At 34.6% G+C, this 23644-nt stretch overlaps 2 protein-coding genes across 3 annotated transcripts in view; one reads left to right on the top strand and one right to left on the bottom strand.

Annotated features, from left to right (window-relative positions):
* The window catches only part of LOC150095931 (uncharacterized), a 164809-nt gene extending 151853 nt beyond the window's left edge, over positions 1-12956 (bottom strand). Inside the window, exons 1-2 of the mRNA XM_090409356.1 lie at positions 12850-12956; positions 4582-4757 (exon numbers count right to left, since the gene is read on the bottom strand). The gene's annotated coding sequence lies outside the window, so the exon portion shown is untranslated. The remainder of the gene's footprint in view (positions 1-4581; positions 4758-12849) is intronic.
* A 577-nt stretch (positions 12957-13533) lies between these two features.
* KaiR1D (Kainate-type ionotropic glutamate receptor subunit 1D) overlaps positions 13534-23644 on the top strand; it is a 28788-nt gene continuing 18677 nt past the window's right edge. For both annotated transcript variants that reach the window (XM_090409485.1, XM_090409484.1), the window contains exon 1: positions 13534-13833. In XM_090409485.1, the coding sequence (XP_090265611.1) occupies positions 13824-13833 (10 nt within the window). In that variant the 5' untranslated portion in view covers positions 13534-13823. The remainder of the gene's footprint in view (positions 13834-23644) is intronic.

The following is a 23644-nucleotide window of genomic DNA, read 5'->3' as shown; positions in this document are numbered from 1 at the left end:
CAGCTGGTATAAAAGCAATTTGATTCTGATGTTTAGCTTGCTGTTTCTGTTAATTTAGGGGTAGATCTGGGCGATGGCTTTAGATGCCTTTGCACAGATAGTCTTGATATGTTGGTTAAAAGTTAATTTTATTGTTGAGCACGACACCAAGGTATTTTGTTTCTATCTGCCAGGGAATTTTAGTATTGAATAACAAGACGTCTCCTGCAGGAGATATCGATCTTTTCGCGAAGGGAATGACTGAGCGTTTTTTGGGGGATTCACTTGTAGTCTCCATTTGGAGAATCGTTTCTCTAACTTTAGAAGGTTTTCTTGAAGCTTTTTAGTAATGAGGTGTGGCCGAAGAGATCTGGCTAATAATGCTGCATCATCTGCATATAGGGCCATGACGGATGACATTGGATTGTGCGGGATATCTGACATGTATATTGAGAATAGCAACGGAGCCAGCAGGGATCCCTGCGGTACTCCGGCCAAGATATGGCGCTGGGATGAAGTAGTACCATTGATCTTGACTTGCATGCTTGGGTTCTATAGATATGATCAATACCGGCTGAGATAAGTTTATCTAGCAATCCGAAATGCCATATTTTGTCAAATGCTTTGGATAGGTCTAGGAAAACAGCTCCCTTGTATTGACGCCAGCTGTAGCTGGTGGTAATATATTCCACAATTCTGTGGATTTGCTGGGTAGTACTATGGTGTTGCTGAAAACCGAACTGTTTTTTTAGGAAGGATGTTTAGTTCATTTACTGAGGCTTGGAGTCGTGAGAGGATGACCTTCTCTGCAACCTTACCCAGATTGGAGATGAGACTGATTGGACGATAATTCTGCGGTAAGTGTGGGTCTTTGCCTGGCTTATGTACTGGAATTACTTCAGCCAGTTTCCAGGTGGAAGGAAAATAGTGAAATCTTAAGATTGCATTTATTATTATGATCAAGTGCACTACAGCTTTTCCGGGCAGCAGCTTGATCACCCCTGTTGGTGATGTCGTCTGGCCTAGGAGCTTTCTTGTTCTTTAAATTTTTAATATTATATATTTCAGCAAGTGATGTGTGTTGAAAGTATAACACCTTATTGATTTCATTAGATATATTAAATTAAATGGTGTATTAAAGTAACCAGCTGTTGTTAATGTTATTTTGAATTATAGCCAAAGCAACTCAGAAAAAGTACAGTAAATTACGAATTATATATTTTTTTTTCCCCAAAGGATAAACTCTGTTACTTTCGTAGAAAACCGGCTAACTTCTTTTCAATTTGCCGATAGGCGATGCTCGATAGGTCTGTGTCTGGAGAAGCACTCTACTATTTTATAGATGGTCTAAAAATGATATATTGTTTAATAACCAAATCAGAATCATTAAGATCAAGTAACATTATCTGGTAACAATTTTTTATGCGATACCTTTAATATAAAGTGCAATTAAAAATACACGAAGTTGTTTCAGTTGAAAGTGGTATGCCATGATTGTTCTAAACCGATGTCTGTAAAATCCCGAATTTGTTGATAAATAATACTGGGAAAACATTGTACAAGGCTTAGAGAAAGAGAAATTTGTTCTTTTAAGTTTAAAAAAAAAAAAACGACTCGAACAATTTGAAGGCGAGGTTGAAACACACATAATGTAACCATAATAATGTAATATTTCTAATACTTAGATGCATTTAAATGGATGTTTACTTTCTCCTCACTTGTTTAGTATATATGCAGAGGACATCATGCGTGAAGCATTGGATGAGCTCAGGACAGGAATTACGATAGGAGGTAGATTGATCAGTACGCTGATGATACAGTACTTCTTTGTAATGACATAGAAGAACTAGGACTAGTTCTTGACAAAGGTAACAAGATCAGTAATCAGAGAGGACTTCAACTCAATCCTAGCAAGACAAAGATTATGGTTCTCAAAGGAAAAACAAACAGAGAAGCTCTTGAAAAACAAGCGTATCTTAATGGAGAAAGAATTGAGAAAGTCAGAAAGTTTGAGTACCTGGGATTCATTATTAACGTGAAGAATTGCTGTTCAGAAGATGTCAGAGAAAGGTTAGGAATGGCTGAAACAACAGTCAGAGACCTGTCTAAAATCTGGAAGGATGGATCTATCTCCATGGGAACAAAGTTGAGGATTTTGGATGCAGCTGTTTTTCCAACAGCGACTTATGGATGCGAGACTCGGAACCTAAAGAAGTCAGATAAGAAACAGATATCTGCTTTTGAGATGTGGTGTTACAGAAGGCTGTTGAGAATATCATACACTGAAAGGCGTACAAATGAATGGGTGTCAGAAAAGATTAGCAGAACTTTAAGGCTCCTTAAGGATATTGACAGAAGAAAGTTAAAATATTTTGGACACATAGAAAGGATGGAAGGAGGACTTCTCAGAACAGTAATAGAAGGTAAAGTTCCTGGAAAAAGAGGCAGGGGTAGACCATCAATGAGATGGATGGATGGCGTGTGTGGAGTGACTGATCTTCAGAGAGTTGAGGCTGCCAGAAAAGCAAACAACAGGACTACATGGCGAGGCCTGGTGTGGAACATCACGAGCATCGGAGTGACCATACGGCATCTGTAGATGCCCAGTGAATACAGAGAGAGAGTAACTAAGGTTATTATTAAGTAGTCTTTTAACTTATAAAAATGGAATCCCTACTGGTTTAAATCTTTTCGGCCTTTTCCGTATTTAATAGTTTTCTTGTCTTTAATCCTACAATTGAATAAAATCGGATACAGAAATAAATAGTAGTTAGGATTTAGAAAAAATGGCTCTTATCTAACACTCCGCGTGAATGCACTCAACCTCAGCGATGATAGCAGACGATGTATAGCGACCTACCAATTTCTTAGGGGGTCAAAGAATGAAAGGGACATTTGAGGATTTAGAGAACCTAGAATCTCCTCCTACAACCAATGTCAATTCATAATAACAGAAAGTCGAATTACAAGAGTTCAAATCGTCTGTGGAATTCCTCATGCACGGAAAATAGCCGTAACCATGGCAGCTGTGAAATTGTAACGCAACTTATAATAACTGGGAGTTCCAGATTGCTTTGAAGCACGTCCATCAAAAAAAAATAAAAATAAAAATTCTGCTTCCATCAAACTCGATGACATCAAATGGCACAAACACCAAAGGTGCCAAAATGTAAAATCGATATCACCGATGTTACGTCTAATCTGACTGGTTTTTATCTTTATCGGTATCAACAACCAGAGAAATCTATCTTCGTTGAAAAAAAAATCGACATTTATTATCATTGGAAAGAAAGTTTAAAAAAGGCTATAAAAATTGGTATTCACAGTTGACTAGAAACGTTCAACAATTACATTCCCATGGAAACCAACTTTCCTACAATTGTCGCTTGTAGAACTTTTTTTTATTGAAAAAAAAACGCACATTCTTGTTAACAAGAATTGGCTTTTAATAATAATCGAAAAACGAAAGAAATTAAAATAACTTTTTTTTTTCGTTCGTACGAGGTTTCACAACTTTTAGCTAACAGCAGATTGCTTTGCGCAAGTTCAGAAACAAGTTTAAAAACAGAACTCTTGTAATATTTTTTTCCTTCAAATTTTTATTCCTTTTTTTTTGTTCCGTTATGTTGTCTCGTTTTAAAAACTACTTGCACAGAAATATAACCCGAGTTAGCAGCATGTCCAACCAGGCACAATAATAATAGGTTTGTTAGGATAGTTTTTCTTTCTGCTTTGAGAAAAAGAAGAATGTTTACATTCAGACACAATATGTCTATTTGCTGGAGTTCTGGCGGTATTAAACATCTTGAAGGAAGTCATCTATATTCCCTTAAAGGTGTCTTGTAAAATTATTTGTTTTTCCTTTACATCGGTTTCAAGGATATTTCGATTTTAATTAATATCCGATTTATTTGAAACAAAGAAAGACTTTCTTATTATTAATAATTCCCATGAACACGGAAACACATTAACTAACAAAAGTAAATACTGTATACTATGAAATGTTATATGCGGTTATTACAAGAAGGAACCAATGATGACACTGAAAGATTAATGTTCAGATACCAAGTACAATTTTAATGAACAGAAAATCATCATTAAAACCAGAGTTTAATTGACTTTAGAGTGAGTCAAAAAAAACTTCGTTTTAATGACTTTAAAAGGCATTAATGGTACAAACTAGAGTTAAGAATATACTGGAAGCGTTTATACGATAAATTATTTTAATGACGGTGTGCTTATGAGATAGGTGTAATAGTTTTGGATACGAGAATTCATTATTTATTTTTTAATGATATGTTCTAAAATATTTTAGTGTTTTTATTAATGTGGAAACAAAGAAAGAGTAAAAATCAATGTTGGTTTCAGAAAATGAATATAATTTTTTTTTTTGTTTTTGTTGTAAGTTTGAGGTTTACATTTTTTTTCGGTATAATCAGTGAGATAATGTTTCGTATACGAATTATGAATGAGTAATTCCTTCTACAAGAATAAATATATTTTGAGAGTAAAAAACGCACCAAAACACAAAAATATCTTTGGGTGCGAAAAATAAAATTATGAAAATATTTTAGCCTATTTTCCTAAGCAAAATGGACTTACCATAGGCAGCATTTCTGTCCCGCTGTCTGCATTTCAAGAGTGATTATTTTTGAACCAGAGAAGTAATTTTTCTGAATTGCTGTAAGGATGTCCAATCCTTCCTAATTGTCATCTGAATTCTGCATTTACAAAACGCTCACTTGAATAAAATCAGGACGGAGAGCGAGGTCATTAGCCTGTTAAATACAATGGGGCATTCTGCAATTTTATAATGATGGTGGATCTTGAAAATAATAATAAAAGAAAAACATCGCAAGCATGCAATTATCAGAGAAACAAAACGTAAATTTAACCTCATGAGATAGTCATATATCTGCAGTGGGAACTTTGATAATCTCTCTAATTTTTGAAGAAATTTAAATATTTAAATTAGTTTAAAAAAATCAGAAAATCTTAAAATGTATTAATTTGATAAATATAATCTGCTGTATTTAAAAACAATAATCATATTTATAATTATTCTAATAGGACAATACCCGCAAATGAAAACAATGCAATACTCGTATCAAGAGATTACCTGGTTGATACAAGATGATATTTAAATACAAATATCCAATGATTATTGACAGTTACTGTAATCTCCCAATAGAACATGCAGAGGAATGGGGGGAAATCTACTCCAGCAATCGCAGAGACAAATATCCCCCCCCCCCCAAGTTAGTCTGACACCATCTTCTTAATTTGTGGATGCTTTTGATTGCGATGTAGAAGAACCATTTCTGAGTTCCCCATTAATGGCATACAAATGATTATTATGCGTGTATACCCGTGGGGAATTCCAATAGACACACACATACAAAGATGTGTATTTAATATATGGTGACGCTGTGTAATTAGAGTTTATTCATTACCTTCTTTCATGTTTTATGAGAAACGAACTGATAAAATATCGCATACAAAAGCATAGAAAACGCGCGCAATCATTCCTCTCGAGATTTATTTCAGATCCTTCTTTACTAACGGAAGGAACTATTCAAAGTGATCGTGATAAAAATAATAAAATAATTATTACTCTGTTAAAATTACCACTCGGGAATTCAAGTTGATCAACGACAAAATAAATGTTGGTGTTGGTGGAAACAAACCACAAACGAAGACTGTAATTTTCATAATTAATTCCTCTGGATAACTGATGCGTATGATGAAAAGGATCGTTCAAGTAATCTTGAGGTGATACAGATAAAGAGGTAGATCCTAACACAGTTAAGAGTTAGGGACCCCAACTCAATAGCCTAGTCGGTAAAGACAATACTGGTTAGAATCCCATTTTTGGTGCTAAGAGCGTTTATATTGACTTATCAATCGAAAGTAAATTAGCCAATCAAGAAGTGGTGGTTTATCTTCCCAAAATTCGTGTTTTTTTTTCACTCCGCAAAATAGACTAACCAGACATAAAAAAAAATAATGAAATTAACAAACATAATACGCTGGTCTCATGACCTTAACAGCTTCAGCCATACTTCCAAATAATAACAACACAGTAAGGGACTCAGAATGCTAGTTCTCAATGCCTAGAAAACATAACTAAACATACATCATAAACGTTGCTTACACAGACCAATTAAATCAGATAAATTGGCTTGAAAATATTGGTTTGAAGAGATAACGGTCATTATCAATTACCTAATATGTATTCTCAAGGGGTGTTCAGATTACTATGACGGCAGCACATGATCAACCTCACATTATTGTTAATCTCCTATCAACAATTTTCCTCCAAATCAATATCACTCCAATATTGTCATATCTGCAATTCCGTGCTGCTAAGGCACTTCTGACCGAACCAATCCACTTAGACCTTCGTCTTCCTCTGGGTCTCTTTGTCATCTTGGCATCAAACACCTGTTATGCTAACCTTTCTCCCACTTATTCTAACATTTCTTCACTCATTCTACTACAAATGTATATGATGGTGAGTTAAGTCTCCTATGGTTTGATTTATCGGAATCCATTTTCAAGAATCTTTAACTTGAGCAAAAGTGTAAAAGTACAGGGATTTTGTTTATTTATTTCGAGTGCGAACTACAGAAAATCATAAATATAAATTATTAAATGCATACATAAAAAATAGACATTAAAAGAATAGGGATTAAAAGCATACATTAAAAGACAAAAATTCCACTTGAATGAAATATTAAGTAAAAACATAAAATGTCAAATTTCACTCAACCAGTGACCAATATACAGGGTGGCCATAAAATAACTTTCCCTCTTTGGAGGCATCTGTAGCTAAAACCAATAAACGGAATGAGACCAAATTTTATATTGAGACTTTTGAAGGCATGGGGAGATGATTTCCTCGAAAAAAAAAAAAAAAAAAAGTACCAAAAGTCGCCGATAGGGAGATTTTGGCGCTGGCGGAGCCGAAAACAACGGATTTTAATTACATTAAAGGCAGATAAAATGGAATAATAACATTTCGACGGTGTAAGCGACAGCCGCGTCACACATTCCAGCTGGATATGTGGCGCGTTACAATGATAATAATAATAATAATAATTAAACTAAAACAACAACTTGCGAGAGACAGAAATTAATGTAGTGATTGAACTCACAGGAAATAATGCTTTATTCATCAGAATCAGGGTCCCCTGGACCACATACACGATTTTCAATGTGCTGACATTTCTTGCATACAACAAATTGCATCTAGTGTGCGACATGCTCTACAGCTGAGCGTAAGGAGTTGGATTGGGTGTTCATAACAGACTGTTTTATGTTCTCTTTCAAGACATGCAAGTTGGGAATGCCACCAACTTACGCAACAGATTGCAAATACTCCCACTACCAAACGTCACATGGAGTGATGTCCGGGGATCGAGGCGGCCATGCCGTCGGAAAAAACTGACTGATAACCCGACGGTCATTCGAATAACAGCCTGAACATTCTCAATCCCTTTTTAGGTGGAATTGGTGGCGCTGCTGTCACATACGCACAGGAAAATTTGGATAATCCTTTTTACCTGCATTTACTGCAAATATTTGATTGTTTTCGGCTCCGCCAGCGCCAAAATTTCCGCTGTCGGCGACTTTTGGTACTAAATCTTTTTTTTTTTTTTCGCGGAAATCATCTCCTTATGTCTTCAAAAGTCTCAATATAAAATTTGGTCTCATTCCGTTTATTGGTTTTAGCTACAGATGCCTCCAAAGAGGGAAATTATTTTATGGTCACCCTGTACTTTAAAGCTGTTTCATTACACTGCATTAAATCTTCTCGGGTATATACAGTATATTATTAATGTCTATTAAGCAGCATTGCAGAAGATGATCCATGGTTTGTGTTTCATCACACGAGCAGCTATCATTGTCTGTGTAGCCCCATCTGGCCATATTCTGCTTTGATCTGCCCCATTCCGGAACGAAGTCTATTCAATGTCTTCCATCTTTTCCAGTACAGATGTAAGCCGGAAGGAAGAGATTCGTTTAAGTTCAGAGCCTCTGAAGATTGTTCTTGCCACATTGTTGACTTTGTAGTTTTTATGGAATCAACCAACGGTTCCACTGAGTGAATAAAACTTTTCCTTGATCTCAGCCTCTTATGCACTACAACATGTCCATACAAAGGATGCTGTTCATCATTTAGTTGTTGTTTCCGCTCATATCTGCTCTGTGTAGTCCTTCTGATGTGAGGAGGCGCAATACCAGACAGTGAGTATAGATGGTCAATTTTTGTAGGCTTGAGGCAGCCGGCAATGTGCCCACATGTTTCATTAAGAACCTTGTCAATAATTTTGACATGTGATGATCTTCCTTAAACAGGGCTAGCATACCCGGCTGTCGAAAAGCAGAGTGCCAGTGCAGAGGTGCGCAGTACTTGTGGATTTGCACCCCACCGAGATTATGTTAATCGAGAATATTATTACGTTTTTGAGTTTTAGCTGCTGTCTTCTCTATGCGTCGCTTATAATTTAGGGTCCCATCTAGTGTAACACCTAGGTAAGTTGGATTTGGATAATTGACCAGTTTCACACCATTCCATTCTATATTCAACTATCTCCTCGCCTCCCTATTATTGAGATGGAAAAGACACATTTCGGTTTTACTGGGATTTGGTTTCAGTTGGTTTTCCTTATAGTAAACTGTAAGGGTTTCTTGTATGAGCTGCTTCTCAATGTCGTCAAAGTATTTTGCTTGATAAGCTATTCCCCGGTCATCTGCATATAAGAAGGTTCTTGACCGTGGGTTTGTAGGTTGGTCGTTAGCATATACAGTGTATATTGTAAAGGAGGGGGAGATAGCACACTTCCCTGAGGTAGCCCATTTTTCTGGATACCCTATCCTGCTCTTTTTTCCTTGAAAATCAACAACGAATCTCCTGCTGAACAGCAGCGACCTAAATATCTCCACTAACAGATAGCTGTTTGTCATGCTGTCAATTTTGACTATAAGCTTTCTAAGATTTAGTGTGTCATATGCTGCTGTCAAATCTATAAATACAGCTCCTGTTGCTAACCTCCTTTCAATGCCGTCCTCAATAAACTGTGTTAAGTTTAATACTTGTCCAGTGCACGATCTTCCTGGTCTAAATCCTGCCTGTTCTTTCATCAGGACTTAGTCTGTTCAAGATTAACCTCTCACACAGCTTCAGTGTTGTGCATGGGAGAGCTATAGGCCTGTAACTCTTTGGATCCTCAGCAGGTTTACCCGGTTTCAGGGATAGGTATTACTTTCGTTTGCCTCCATATGCTGGGTACTTTAAGCAAATTTCCAACAAAAGTTAAAAAATTCTAACCACTTTTTTGCCTTTTCTCCCAGATTCCTTAGTATCTTGTTTCTAATATCATCTATTTCCTAGTTTTAAGGCTTTTAGGGCATTTTCTGGTTCCTCTTTAGTAAATGGTGCTTCGAAGAGATTATTTTCTGAATCCCTAACTTTTTTAATATAATCTTTAGGTATTTTTCCTTCGGTACTTGGTTTACCATTCAGAGATAGGTGAGTTGCAATTTGATTTGCATTTATATTAACTTCGGTTGCTGCTGTTGTGGAGTCACCAGATAATTTTTTGAGCAAGAGCCAGGCTTTCCTGCTACTGTGCTTCATATCTAAGCTTTTAATTTTCTCTGCCCATGCGTTGACTTCTTTTTCAGACAGTGTTGCTATAAGTTCCTCTCCTGCATCAATTGTTTCTGATGAAAATGGATCTTTATCATATAGGTCACAATATATGTTTCATATATTTCCACGTCGTGCTCTGTAAAACCTGGAATGTAACATGTTCTACAACCACTTGGAATGTGCCTGATAGCAGACCATCTAATAGCTTTGATGAACTTTCCATAATTTTCTAGTCTGGGTGAAATATTGGTCAGGTTTATGTCTAATTCTCTTGAGAACTGTTCCCAGTTAGCTTTTATTTGTTAAATTAAAGCAAAGCATTTTCTAATTGGGATCTCCTTAAGTCGGACTGGTGGGAAAACTTGCAGCATTATTGGTCTATGTTGTGAAATTAGGATTGGTGCAAGTACCGATTTAGTGCACACATTAGCTCTTCTGTTACTAACAAATCCAAGGTCTGGGTTATAACCACTTTTCCATCTTCTACTGTTAAATGATGATGGCTGTTTAGGATCGTGTATAAGATTCATTTGATTACTTTCAGCCCACTGTTCAACTAACTCTCCATCCTCATTTGTTTCACTATAACCCTACTGTGTGCTATGACTGTTAAAGTCGCCTATAATAATAGCAGATTTCCTTTGTGGCAAGTACTGGGACATTTCAAAAGCAAAGGTTATACTAGGTGGTTTATATACTGAGAAAACACTGATGTTATCCAGATCTATTCCAAGGATTTCTATGTTATTTTGGTTTGTGATTAGGCATCCTGTAACCTAGAACTTCTGCCGAGTGAAGATAGCACTTCCAGACTTTTCATCTGGTATTTTTTTTATGAGCTTCATCCCAGCAATTTTAGGTTTGGCTTGTTGAGGTCCTTTGTGTGTCTCCTGTAAACATAAAATATCACATTTTTGTTCCTTACACATTTTTGCAATAAGATCTTCTTTTACAGAGGAGAGGCTCTCTGTATTGTGTGAGATGATTGTCAGGGTTGGCTCCCATAAGGGCCGTTGAGTTTTAGTCATTGTGTCTCTGATAAAGAAGATGCTAGTCGCACTATAAAACTGTAGGAAACTATAGAAGACTGTATTGCACTATGCTATACTGTAGATCGCTGGTAGCAGAATTCGCGGCTTGTAAACAAGCCGACAGGGGTCGCGACGTGAACGCTTTCGTTAGTTCAGATAGAGATCGAGTAAGCACAGTGGAATAACAATCGTAGTCAAAGATATACCTTTAATTTAGGGAAAATGCTATCTTTTTACTGAGTTAGATACATATGAGCTCTCAACCACCTAAGAAAATCCAATACGAGAGATTATTCAAAAGCTGAACATAAGAACAAGCATGACTCAAATAATTTTTTGTACTAAAATTGAATCCCGTCCTTCAGGTCTTTCTGAGAAAAATGAAGACTGTTCGATATATCAATGTCAAGTCTCTCTATCCCCGCTCCCATCCCTTCAATGGACCTGAGAGAGAGACTTTAAGAGATTTTTAAGGCTCAACCGAGATGCTGATAGTTACCTCCAGAAGATAGAATTTCATCTGATAACTAGACTGTTTCTTTCTACATTAAATGATCCTGGAAACAGTAAACTGCGCCATAATTGTCTTCAGCAGAGCGTTTGGCATTACAAAACTATTTAAAAGAATCTGCAGACGTCAGTGCTGGTGCTTGTAACGCTCCCCTCTGATAGTCTAAGCCAAACTAAAAAAATAAACAATACGCCAAAAATGAGACAGGCTGCTTTGAAATAAGAACCCGATTAGAGGAATTAATGACCGTGACAGTTGAAAGACGAACGACAATGTCAAGATCATCAACCTTAGAATGGAAGCCAATGTCAATAATTTCACGAAGGAATCAGAAAGTCGTAAAATCCGAAACTTAAAATTAACTCAAGTTTGGGTGTATTTCTAATTTCGGTTTAACTGCATTCAGTTCCTTTATTTTTCTTAGAAATATTCGTGTAGTGATCCCTACGGATGCATTCGTAGTTCACTAGATCGGGAATAACTTCAATGAAAAATAAAAATTTGAATGAATTTCCAATCAAATTGTAATTAGTCATGGAAAATATCAAAGATATTTTAATAAGCATCGAAAGTTACACAAAAAAGCTTCAAGGTAACAAAAAAGATAGAAAATTCTTTCAATTCTTTTCTCTTTTAATGTTGCTATTTTAATGTAGCGCATAAAGATATTGAGAGAGAGAGAGAGAGAGAGAGAGAAATATTTCATACATATTCAGATAAACAACCATTGCTTATGATATTGGCGCACGAGACTGATAGATGAATCAAATATCTTATTTAAATGTTGACACAACAACATCAGCGACAGTAGGTTAAACAGAAAATTAAAGGTATCATCCCCCCCCTTACATTTTTATTCCATATAAAATGCTTAAATATTGCTTTAAAGATTCGATAAATAACATATATTGGATTTTATTATTATTATTTTAATATATTATTATTTATTATTATTATTATTATTATTATTATTATTATTATTATTATTATTATTATTATTATTATTATTATTATTATTATATACTCAATTGTAATTACGATTATTATACTGTATCGTATTAAAATGTCCCAATATTTAACATTTAACAATATTATACAATTAATATTGTTAAATATTTAATATTTAACAATATTATATAAGAGTGTCAGTACTTGTATTTAAATTTATACAAATAAATATAAATACAAGTACTCATACTCTCGTATATTAAATAAATAAATCACTACGATAACCAGTACAAAATATGTGAAGCACAGAACAAAATTATTGACATAGATATAAATCCAAGTAAATGTAAATATGAGTATAAATAATCGCCCAATATTTAAATTATATAGGAGAGTTCTTACACTTCGGAAGCTGCCGAATTTACACTAAAATATTATTCATAACGACAAGCACTTATTTCAGAGCCTTTTGTTTGTTGTTCAATAAATAAATCATTAAGATAACCCATATCAAATTTGTGAAGCAAACGACAAAATTTATATAAATAAATATAAGTACTTACGCTTTCGTATATGAAATAAATAAATCATTACGAAGACAAATCATTCTGAAGCAGAAAACAAAATTATTGACATAAATATAAATCCAAGTAAATCCAGTCATTTGTAAATACGAATATAAATAATCGCACAATATTTAAATTATATAGGAGAATGCTTACACTTCGGAAGCTGCCGAATTTGCACTAAAATAATATTTATAACGACAAGCACCTATTTCGTAGCCATTTTGTTTTTTACTACTAAAAATAAGAATACTCTATTATCTAAAATGAATCGAACTCAAAATAGGTGGCGCATCAGAGTGACGTATATTAAAAACTGGGAGCAGAAGACGGAAACAAAAAAATTCTTCACGTGATGTATTTTCTCTTATTATTATTATTTTTTTAAATGGTGGCGCTGCACAATTAAAACCTCTGCTATAAATAAGAATTCATTAAATAACTAATGACCTGAAATCAGGTAAGTTTATTTTAATATTTATTGTATGCACTAATTGCTTACTTGGTATAAGCTATTGTAATTTACTAACTTCGTAGATGTTTCTTGTTTGTCAAGCGCGAGTGGCACGAGGATAGTAACTTTTTTAATCACGTGTTCTGCTGACGTTATGTATAATTAGCTGAAAATATCATTTTTTTGCAGTTCCAACTCAGGTATGTTATTGGCCTTGTTTTATGCAAATATGATATGCATGTTTCCTGTCCGATCAACGAAATTCTTAATTATACGATACGCTGCTGTCTCTAATGACAACTTCATATCGTCACACGCGTCATTGCACGGATTAATTACTCCTGGTGACTAATCAGGCGGAGCTACGCTAGCTGATATATTATAAATGTAAAACAAATTAAACTGTAATTCAGCTTTCTAGACGCCATTGTCTTCTTGTTCATCGTTATGTCAGCAGTCATTACGGTTCTTACTGGAGCATAATTAACTTAATTAAGTATTCTCGAAAGATTTGCTTCATAACTTTCCATCAAAGCAACATTAAATATTAAAGTGCATTATACGAAATCTTTCTGCAGATGGTTGATGTAAGTTTGATATTGCAAAATGCCCAGTGGCAGACACAGCGTGAAATACTTTGCAATTAATTCTGCTTCTAACACATTAAATTCTGGAAATGCATTTTGGTGAGTAGCAAATGTCAGAATATTTAAACTGTATTATTTCCCCGCATTATTTGAGCTTTTTATATTCAATTTATTATTATTATTATTATTATTATTATTATTATTATTATTATTATTATTATTATTGTAGAATTGTAAAATTAAAATGTAAATAAAAAAATGCAAAAATAGCTGTTTAACTGTTTTAATGTAAAACTGTGACTGTAAATTGTTTTTGTTAGGATTACTATTAATTTTAACATTAATTATAATATCACACCTGTCCTAATCGTAATAATTTTAATATCATGTAACAAAATGTACCCTACACTCATGTAATTTCTTTGAAAGATAACTGTGTTAAAATTATTATTATTATTATTATTATTATTATTATTATTATTATTATTATTATTATTAACAGCAGCAGATGTATCTGTTGTCAATTATAGTGGATTTAACATCCAATGAGAGTTCATTTACATATATACATATAAAACTATCTTCCTTTGATGTATACTTTTAGCATAACTGGTTAGTGTAGTCATCCACACACACACACACACACACGTGCGCGCGCAAAAAAAAAAAAAAAAAAAAAAGAGAGAGAGATTATTTGGCGTTTACAAAATGGTTTGAAACAAAGTAGGTGATTCAGACTTTAGTTCTGTTGCCTAACCTTTAGAACTTTTGCTACGAGGGTGGTGAATGATCACTCATTTGAAATAGGCTGTCTGAAGTGGTTATCAGTTCGTCGCTGAATCAGTTTAAAGAAAGGTATGATAGGTAATTTTGAAAAATGGTTAGTTCGTGTCTCCCATGGCGAGATTTTGGATGCATTGTGGGAGATATGATAGGTATATAGTGATTAATATTTGTGGACTACTAATATGAGTCTCTGGATTCCATGGAGATACATGTTTAACGACAATAATAATAATCTGATTTCGGTGGTATTTTTTAAAATTTTATTTCTGTAGGTACTAAGATGGAGTCTTGAAAGATTGAAAGCAGCCATAATGGAAGTTACCTTAGGCGCTACAAGCAAAAAAAAAAAAAAAACTTATCTTGACAATACAATAACGTCATAACGCTAACAAATAAGCCAAGGACGCCACATCATAAAAATCCGTGATATAATCTTAGCACTAAATGTTAAAAATAGCAAATTTAACAGCAGATCACCGATTTTTGAAATTCTTATTATGTAGTGATATTTTCTTGGTGTTTGTCATCACACACACACACACACACACACACACACACACACACACACACACACACACACACATGCGTGTACTACATTTAAGGAGAACGATCACTACCAGATAGATTATATGCATTTCACGTTTTCACGGGCGTGGATCAAAGATGATCATCTGACATATCGATAAACTTAATCTCCAAAATAGTGAACGCTACTGCATCGTAATGGCATGGAAAGAGGACCTTAAACTGTTAGATACGTCCGTAAAAGGGAAGATCAATTGTTCTGCACTGAAATGACGTCATAAAAGTAACCCAACACGTATTGAATTGTTCCTGTGAATAGCCGGGAAATGTTCGAACGAAAGTCTTAAACTTTCTCCGTGTCATGAAGTCCAAGGTACTTGAGCGAACCGTGAGTTCATTTCCAATGGAAGCGGTTGCTTCTTGCGTTTACTCGAAAGCGCAATTTCGAACAGAGAAAATTTAAAAAGAAGGCGTTTCTTTCTTAGGCAGCAATTGAGGTTCTTATTTCCGGTTTGGCACACTTCCAACTTTCAGAAAAGTCATGAAATTTTCTGAACGGATGCTTTCTGAAAAGCGAAGTGTCTTTCCATTTTCTATGTCTTCCTGTTCATCCGAATTGAATCCGGCTGTTAAACTAATCGCTATTCGTGACAAATGAGTTACAGCCATTTATCGTCTGTGAAATGTTTCGGGAATATTAATGGGGAGATATTTATATAGTTGTCATTTTCTTCCGGATATTCCGTAAAAAATCGAAAATTATATACACAAACCCACGAGGGTTGAATTTACAAAATGAAATTGTATATTAATAATGGAAATTTATTGCATTTATATTTCATATCTTTGGTTAGAGAATTGTGTATGATATGGAGAAGGAAATAGAGGCAGTCAGTAAAGAGGTGGAAAGTATGAGATTTGAGCTAAAGATGGTGAGTGGAGAGGTTACAAGGCTTAACACAAAACTGGCTGATGTAAGAAGAACTAAGGAATAGAAGTGAGAGAGGACCAAGAGAAAGGAAGAGAGACATTGGATAGGATAAGAGGTCCAGGGAACGAAAGAATGAGGGAAGTGAGCTGAGATGACGTTAAGAGAGTGTGGGAACAAGGAAAGATAGATGAAAGTCATGGGAATGTATGAACAATTCAAGAGAACGAGAGAGAGAGAGAGAGAGATGTAGATGTACAAGAAACTACCAGTGATGTGATGGGTATGATGTATGGTGATTCATGGTGTACAAAATAGAATGTTTCTAAGAAACGATTATGCAATGTCGAATGTAATTCCATTGGTTTCGAATCTGAATTACTAACCTTAGTAATAGAATCATGAAAGGGTAATTAAGGTTCAAAGGTGTGTTTAAGTGCATGTATATCAATGCCATAAGAATCAGAAATAAATGAGAGGAGTTTTTTCGGCATTATTCAGCTTGATTTGGCCAAAATTATCAGCATAAGTGAGACATGGTTGACAGAATATTATACAGGTATAGGATAGAATACAATCTGTATTGTATTTTCGGGAAGGACAGAAGGAATAAGAAAGAGCGGGGGGGGGTATTGCTGATGATGGAACTGCAACCAACTAAAATAGAAGTTATTAAGGATTTTAGGTCTGAGATGATAGATCATTTGAGGCTAACTGGTGCGAGATAGCCTTAAATGAACAACAAAGCTAAATATATTTTTGGATGCAGCTATAGACTATTGTGTGCTCAGACAGATGTATATGCCATGTATAGGCGGAATTGCAAAATAAGTGCAAGTCGTGTAATTATTATGGAGACTTCAAATATAGTGACATAGATTGGAGGGAAGAAAGGACACAATGATGGAAATAAAATTTATACATTTACTAAGGATAATTACCTGAAACAGCATGTGATGGAGGAGACCGGGGCTTTGGGGGTGTTATCTGGTAATAGCATCAGAGAGAGAGAGAGAGAGAGAGAGAGAGTACCCACAATTACAATAGCCACCTTCCTTCGATCGGGTGACCATGTAGTCTAGTTTTGAGAGGTTGCTCAACATGTTGATTTCTCCGTTCAATTTCTGTGGAACTGCGAAGCTAATGAGTATGACAGGCTTAGTCCGCAACTTGGAGCTGTGCCATGTTATAAGGAACTACAAAGAAAGAATTTCAGTAGTGCATGGGAATGTATGTGGTTAGGAATTGTTTGTGAGAGACAGCATCAGACTTCATACCGAGAGGAAGAAAGATGAAGCAAGCAGGGAATAAATTGATGAATAGTGATAAAAAGTACGAGCTTCAATTTAAACAAAAACATCATGGAGGAACTATAAAGAAAAGGGTTATCTGCAAGCACATCATCAATACGAAGTGCATGCGAGAAGAGTGACCAGTATGTCAAGAAAGACCAAATCAGATTATGAGAGAAAATTAGCTAAGTAGGCCAAAATAAAATTCAAAAGATCTTTTTGGCTATGTAACGAGTAAGAGGAAACATTATTATGGAAAGATAATTTTAATCAGTGCTTGTGGTAGGAAAGTAAAAGTGGCATAATAAATAGTTAAGTTATTAAGTAAGTACTTTGCAGGTGAAGGGGTATCGTCCAGGAGGAGATTTGGAAATCACCAATGTGTCAGAGATTGATGTGAGAATTGAAATAGATGAATTGGAATATACAAGAGAGTTGGCAGTATCTTTGATGAAATTGTAACTAAATAACGTAAATCTTAGCACTGGCAAAGTTCCAAGGGAGAGGAAAGAGGATAAGACAGTTCTATTACATGAGTGGCTCTAGTACTCGATTACTGATCGATTAGTATCTCACGGTGGTGGTGGTTAAAGTATTGGAAAATTTGGTTAAAGTAGACCTCAAGAATTGGAATACGATACTCTATGGTGGACAGCCATAGAGTAAAAGCTGGTAAAAGGTAAATCCTACCTTAGTAATTTACTCATATTTTACAATAGAGTGACATCTGAATTGGATAAAGAAAATTATGACCATTGCAAAGGCAGTTGACAGAACACCTCATGGAAAGGTATGCGTAAGTTGGCGAAAATAGGAATGGATAGTATTATTATTATTATTATGTGACACCTCCAGGGAGTCCAAAGACTCATCGAGGGAGAGTGTGCCAATAGCATCGAACGATCGATCTCCTTCCAACTACTAATCGCTCTCAAACTCGCTTAACATTTTGCGTGAGCCATTAGTAGCAGAGACTCTACCAATCGACCAACCTAGGCCGGTGACGTGGATGAGGACGAAGGTTGCTGACTGACAGACATCAGAGGATAGTATATAGAGGAATGATTTAAGTAGCGATATGCAGTTGTTTGCTGGTGATGCTGAGCTCAGGAGGGAGTTGATAAAAGGGATGTAGACATTTTGCAATATGATTTAAATAGACTCACGATGTAGACGAAGCATAATGGTTGCCAATTTAATGTTGCAAGCGTAAGGTGGAATTATTGGATTGCAGGAAATTGGCAAGGCTAGAATTTGAGTGGTATGGTGAACAGCTAATTGAAGTTCAGAGGGAACACTGTAAAAGTTGGTAAAATAACTCATAAGAACACTTGGATATTGAACAACATACTGACAAGTAAAAATAGAATAAGGTTATTACTTCTAAGGCTATGATTCGACTGCTTCTTGACTACTGTACACAAATTTGGTCAACTGAATTTCATGGATCAGGAGGTGATGGAAAGGATCCAGGGATGAGTGACCAAGTTGGTTACACATCCGTTGAATGCTCGCTATGAGGATAGGCTGAAGATGTGCGGATTGCAAAGTTTAGTTCATGGACAGAAAAGAGAGACACGATAAAAAAAATTATTAAAGAAGTTCTATAAGATTGACATAAAGGAAATTTGACAAGTAGAGAAAGAGAGAATAAGGGTCACTTACCCTTGGAGGTTTTCCAGTAATGGCGTGTAGACTAGATTTTTTGCTTGGAGAATGGTTTATGATAGATATTGTGTGAAATAATGGTTACTATGGGCCTTCCGCACTGTCTATTGACTGCATGGAGATTATTATTATCCAGAATAAGCAATGATATTACGGCAATAACATGAATACAGAAATTATCTCAGATAATCATAGCAGTTATGAAGGCCATCATTGATTATCAAACAACTGATTCTAGAATTGGCCTACCAAAGATATATATAAATATGTATTTGAAAAAAAAAAACGCTGCTAAAATTGGTGTATATGTACATTGGCAATAATGACCTAGGTTGTGTACTACTTTCATGATTCATTTTAAAATGGCTATTCCATCTTATAGAAAAATGATTTTTCAGTTCACGAGTCTTATAAATTAAGACTAGAGAGTTTTTGATAAAAAAAAGTGTGAAAATATAAAAATATGCAATGATAAGAAATGACTCATATAGTGCACATGCAAAATAACTTCACCACAATAGAATTGTGGGCGGCAGGGTTGTTAGTTTCAACATTTCTGGAAAATAAAACATACTTTCATTGTCCAAACTCACGAGAGATGAAAGGTAAGTAGTCCCTGGTGCCTGGAGTCTCCCAAGGGAGTAATGAACTTATCAGCACTGAACTGGATATTACTTCGCTGTTTCCACTGTTGCGAAAGGCACGATTTTACATTTTTTTTTTAGTTTTAGGAGACTGCAGGCTGTATATTATATGAGTAGGATGCACTCCAGGAGATGGAGAAACAATGCACGCTATCTCAGAGAGAGAGAGAGAGAGAGAGAGAGATGAATTGTAAACGAAGTGTGAGAAGGTTGTTGTTGTTCCTATTTATAGCCCGATATAATCACATTTAGGCTACAAAAACTTAGTTGAACCACGATACTAATGTACAATTGGGTTACAACTGTTCACATAAAAATAAATTATTAGTAGAATGCATTACAAGAATTTATCGATTTTGCAAGAAAAACTAGCTCATTTAGTTAACTGTCTTATTTTTGGTTTGTTATAAAGCATAAAATGATTTAGAATAAATATTTCAAGCTGTGCATAACTGCCTTATACTTAAGAATATACGATTTTAAGACAGTAAATGCAATTATACGTGTGAAGATAAATCTGTAAATAAAAGAAAAGTAAACATAAAATACAACAGAAATAGGTAAAATGAAACAATTTTTCATTTCATTTTAGTTTATTTTTCTTTAACACCTAGCGTAATAAATTACCCAAAGGAAAATAAAAAGACGTTAAAATAAATAGGTGACTCTTTTAGCTCTTTATAGTGATTTGCCAACTACTTATACACTAGCGTTCACCTACTGGGTTGATTTTTCGTTAAGTGTAGAATAATTTTCTTTTTTGAACTTCTACATAGTTATCGACTTGCCACTACAGAAAAAAAAAAAAAAAACATTGTTTTAAATTATGATATTTTGCGAAGGAAGTGCGCATGACAGGAAAATATGTGTTATTTTCGCGCTTATTATCGAATCACAATAAAAATCTTTTCAGATCCTATAGTTTATCCTATAGTTTATAGGATAAACTATATCCTATAAACTTTTCAGATCCTGTAAGACTGTCCTTCAGATTTCTGTAGTGCGTTTTCGAGAAATTAACTCTTTTTACAAACTCTTATAGATAAGCATTCTACCGCCTTTTTTAATTCTCCAAAGAGATTATTTTATTTATTTATTTTTGGTGCTAACTTTTAGGAGCCTTTTTGCAGCCGGTTACCGATAGCTGAACTCACGGCTACTGATGATTTTAAATTCATCAGTAGCCGTGAGTTACCTGGAGCAGATAACTAGCGCCACCATGTGATATTAAATCCTAAACTGAAGCATTATCTGAAATAATGAGCTTGATCGATGGTTACCAGTGATTAAAAATCCAAGTTTCCGAAAAATAAAAATAAAGAAGACCTGTTTGCCTGTATTAGTGATCCACCAACTCGAAAACCAGCTGAAGAAATTCCAAGACAAGTTCCTGTAGTCAGCAATCAGACTCGCACTTATAATACTACAAAGTCTCAAAAGCACCGCTGCTAAAGATTTGAAAATAAAGTTTTATTAATCATTTTTCTCTCTGAAAACTTTTTATCTCTTTCTCTCTCTCGCAGACGTGGTTTCTAATCATTTCTTGAGTTGCATGTCGGTAAACTAGTTGCAGATTTTTAAAGTCCTGCAATGTCCCACAAGACTCACTTTTATCTCTGAAAGTTTGTTGCGAAATTGAAGACGCAATTTGAAAATTTGCGTTTTTAAATCTTCCTTATTTAGAAGTTAATTATCTTATATCTCCAGTGCATCGTTTATAATGAAACCACAGTTCCACGAACTCCTGAGCCTTTCTATTTTAATAGCCTAGCTGGAGGAACTACGTGTTGGCTTAGATCGTAAATTGCAAGGCCAGAGCTTGATGCATCATCTAAATAACTCTAGGCACTTTCACCCGTTAGATTTGCAAGAGACGGAGAAGCTTCGGTGACATATTATCTTCAGATTTAAATGCCAGCAGCACATTTTAATGAGCAGCTTGAAGGGTAAGTGCTTAAATTTGTATCTTTATGTGACCTATTTGGTCAGAACTGAGCTGAGCTTAAATAATTTTGGCAGCATAATTAGCAAAGATAGAGTAATTTAAATACTCAATTTGGGAATGACAAAGAATGTTACGCTTCTGAATTTTGCAACTTTACTAATGTTTCGGAAATAAATTATGGAAATACTTCATCAAATGATGCACCACACATCTAATCTGTAGGATTAATGTGATGGTAATTAGAATACTTTAAACGTAGTTAAGCATTCTAAATTCGCTTTATTATGCTAATTTTTGTTTAGCATTCAGAACTTTTGTTCGTAGATGGCGCTATAGTAGTTGGCAATTTACTTTAATGGCTTTAGTCTCTAGGGTTTCTCTCCGTATTTTCATTGTGGAGATCAATCGATTACTCATAAAATATTACAATATTTGCATAGAGGGCGTTAAGGTACAAGGTTATTATTGTTTGCTGAATAACGAACGGTTGATGTTATACAATAAGTTTGCTAATGAAAATGTTAAAAATACAAAGATTAAAACGTTAAATAAGTCACTAATATAACAAGCTTATGTCTGTTCGTAGGACGCATGCGTTGTGCCCTTTCATCTCTTAAACGGTTAAAAATGGTCGATGGGGATTCAAATTTAACCCCAAAGTTCATGTTTGGTGACAATCCGATAAATGTGACTTTCATTTTGCTTATAGACATTCCTGAAATTTATTTTTATTATAAAAATAAAAATAAATTAGTATTCCATTGTGGAAAGACGCACGTTTACATTAGTATATCACGAGCAAAGAGTTACTATAGCAACATGAGTCTCGCGCTCAATGCTATAATTTTATCTGCATTTATTCATGGCAATTGGCTGGAAAGCGGATACGCTAAACACGCAGCCAACCAGGCCGGAAATGATATTGAAATTTCTGTAATTACATTTATAGATTATTAACCACTCAGTGTAAACACTGAGGTTGCTATTCTGATTTATATAAAACTTTTAATATATAAAGAATAATGGTCATTCACTTGTCTTGCATACGGATTTGCATCTACCACTAAGCCTGTGTTTTGATCTAAAAGATTTAATTTTAATTGAAGTTGGAATCTTTAAGTAAAATGTTAAGAATTTTTAGCAGAAAACTAGCGTTCTTGTAACTTCATATTACTATAAAATTAATGAGTAATTTTATGAATGTTTTTTAAATAAAAAAATTATTTTTTAACATTTATTATTATTATGCTTTGGAAATTTTTCACAGTCTTATTAAATAATTTTTTGCTTGTTAATTCACTGTTTTTATTATCAATATATACTGTACTTTACTAACTTTTTGATGGTTAAAAATGCAAGTAGAAATGTGAAAAAAAAAAAAAGTTTTTTTTCCTTAAGCTTTTTACTCAATTTTGAAATTGGTAATTTTTATCCTTTGAATCAGTACCCAGACGTTTGTCAATAGTATTTAGAAAATAATCTATCATGTCTGTGGAGCCGTTCACTATCTAATAGTAGCATTATTAGGACGAATCTGCGATACTGACAGCTATTATTACAGCACTCTTGTTTCAGATAACTGATCCAATAATTTAGCCAATATCCGTTTATTTTTGTTTCAAAGATTGCAAAAATTTGCTTAAGAAATTGGATTTTTTTTTAACTTCTAAATCAACTAATTTCTAATAGCCTTTATTTATGAACAGTTTAACGCTTGAAGAAATACATGCATCTTTGTTTTATCTTTAGTAGACTGAGCCAATACCAATATTGTCTCCAGTTTAGCGATCAATGACGTCCTAATGCTATTATTGAGCTGTTTGGCCATTAATGGTAATACAATTTTCGCAGACAGTTTCTAAAGGGTAATCTCCAAATGAGGGCAATGAACTACATGGCGCAGTTCAATATAAATTGTTGGATTAATATTAGTTTTAATATATCATTTTGGAAAGCTCATTACTGAACGAAGAAATTTTGTGTAGATTAACAATAATTTCTTGCTCCCCCCCCCTCAGAATTGAGTTAATCAAATTAGGGTTTTCACGATCCATTTGGAATTTGGTCGTAAATACTTATGTTCCGTAAGCATCTCAGTTCAAATTATACTCTTCGGTATATT

The sequence above is a fragment of the Typopeltis vanoorti genome, chromosome 19 (genome assembly GCF_054136105.1).
Source record: "Typopeltis vanoorti isolate ZY-2024b chromosome 19, IOZ_Tvanoo_1.0, whole genome shotgun sequence".
Taxonomy (NCBI): Eukaryota; Metazoa; Arthropoda; class Arachnida; order Uropygi; family Thelyphonidae; genus Typopeltis; species Typopeltis vanoorti.
The sequence above is the reverse complement of the archived record's forward strand: the minus strand, read 5'-3'. Positions and strand labels throughout refer to the sequence as shown.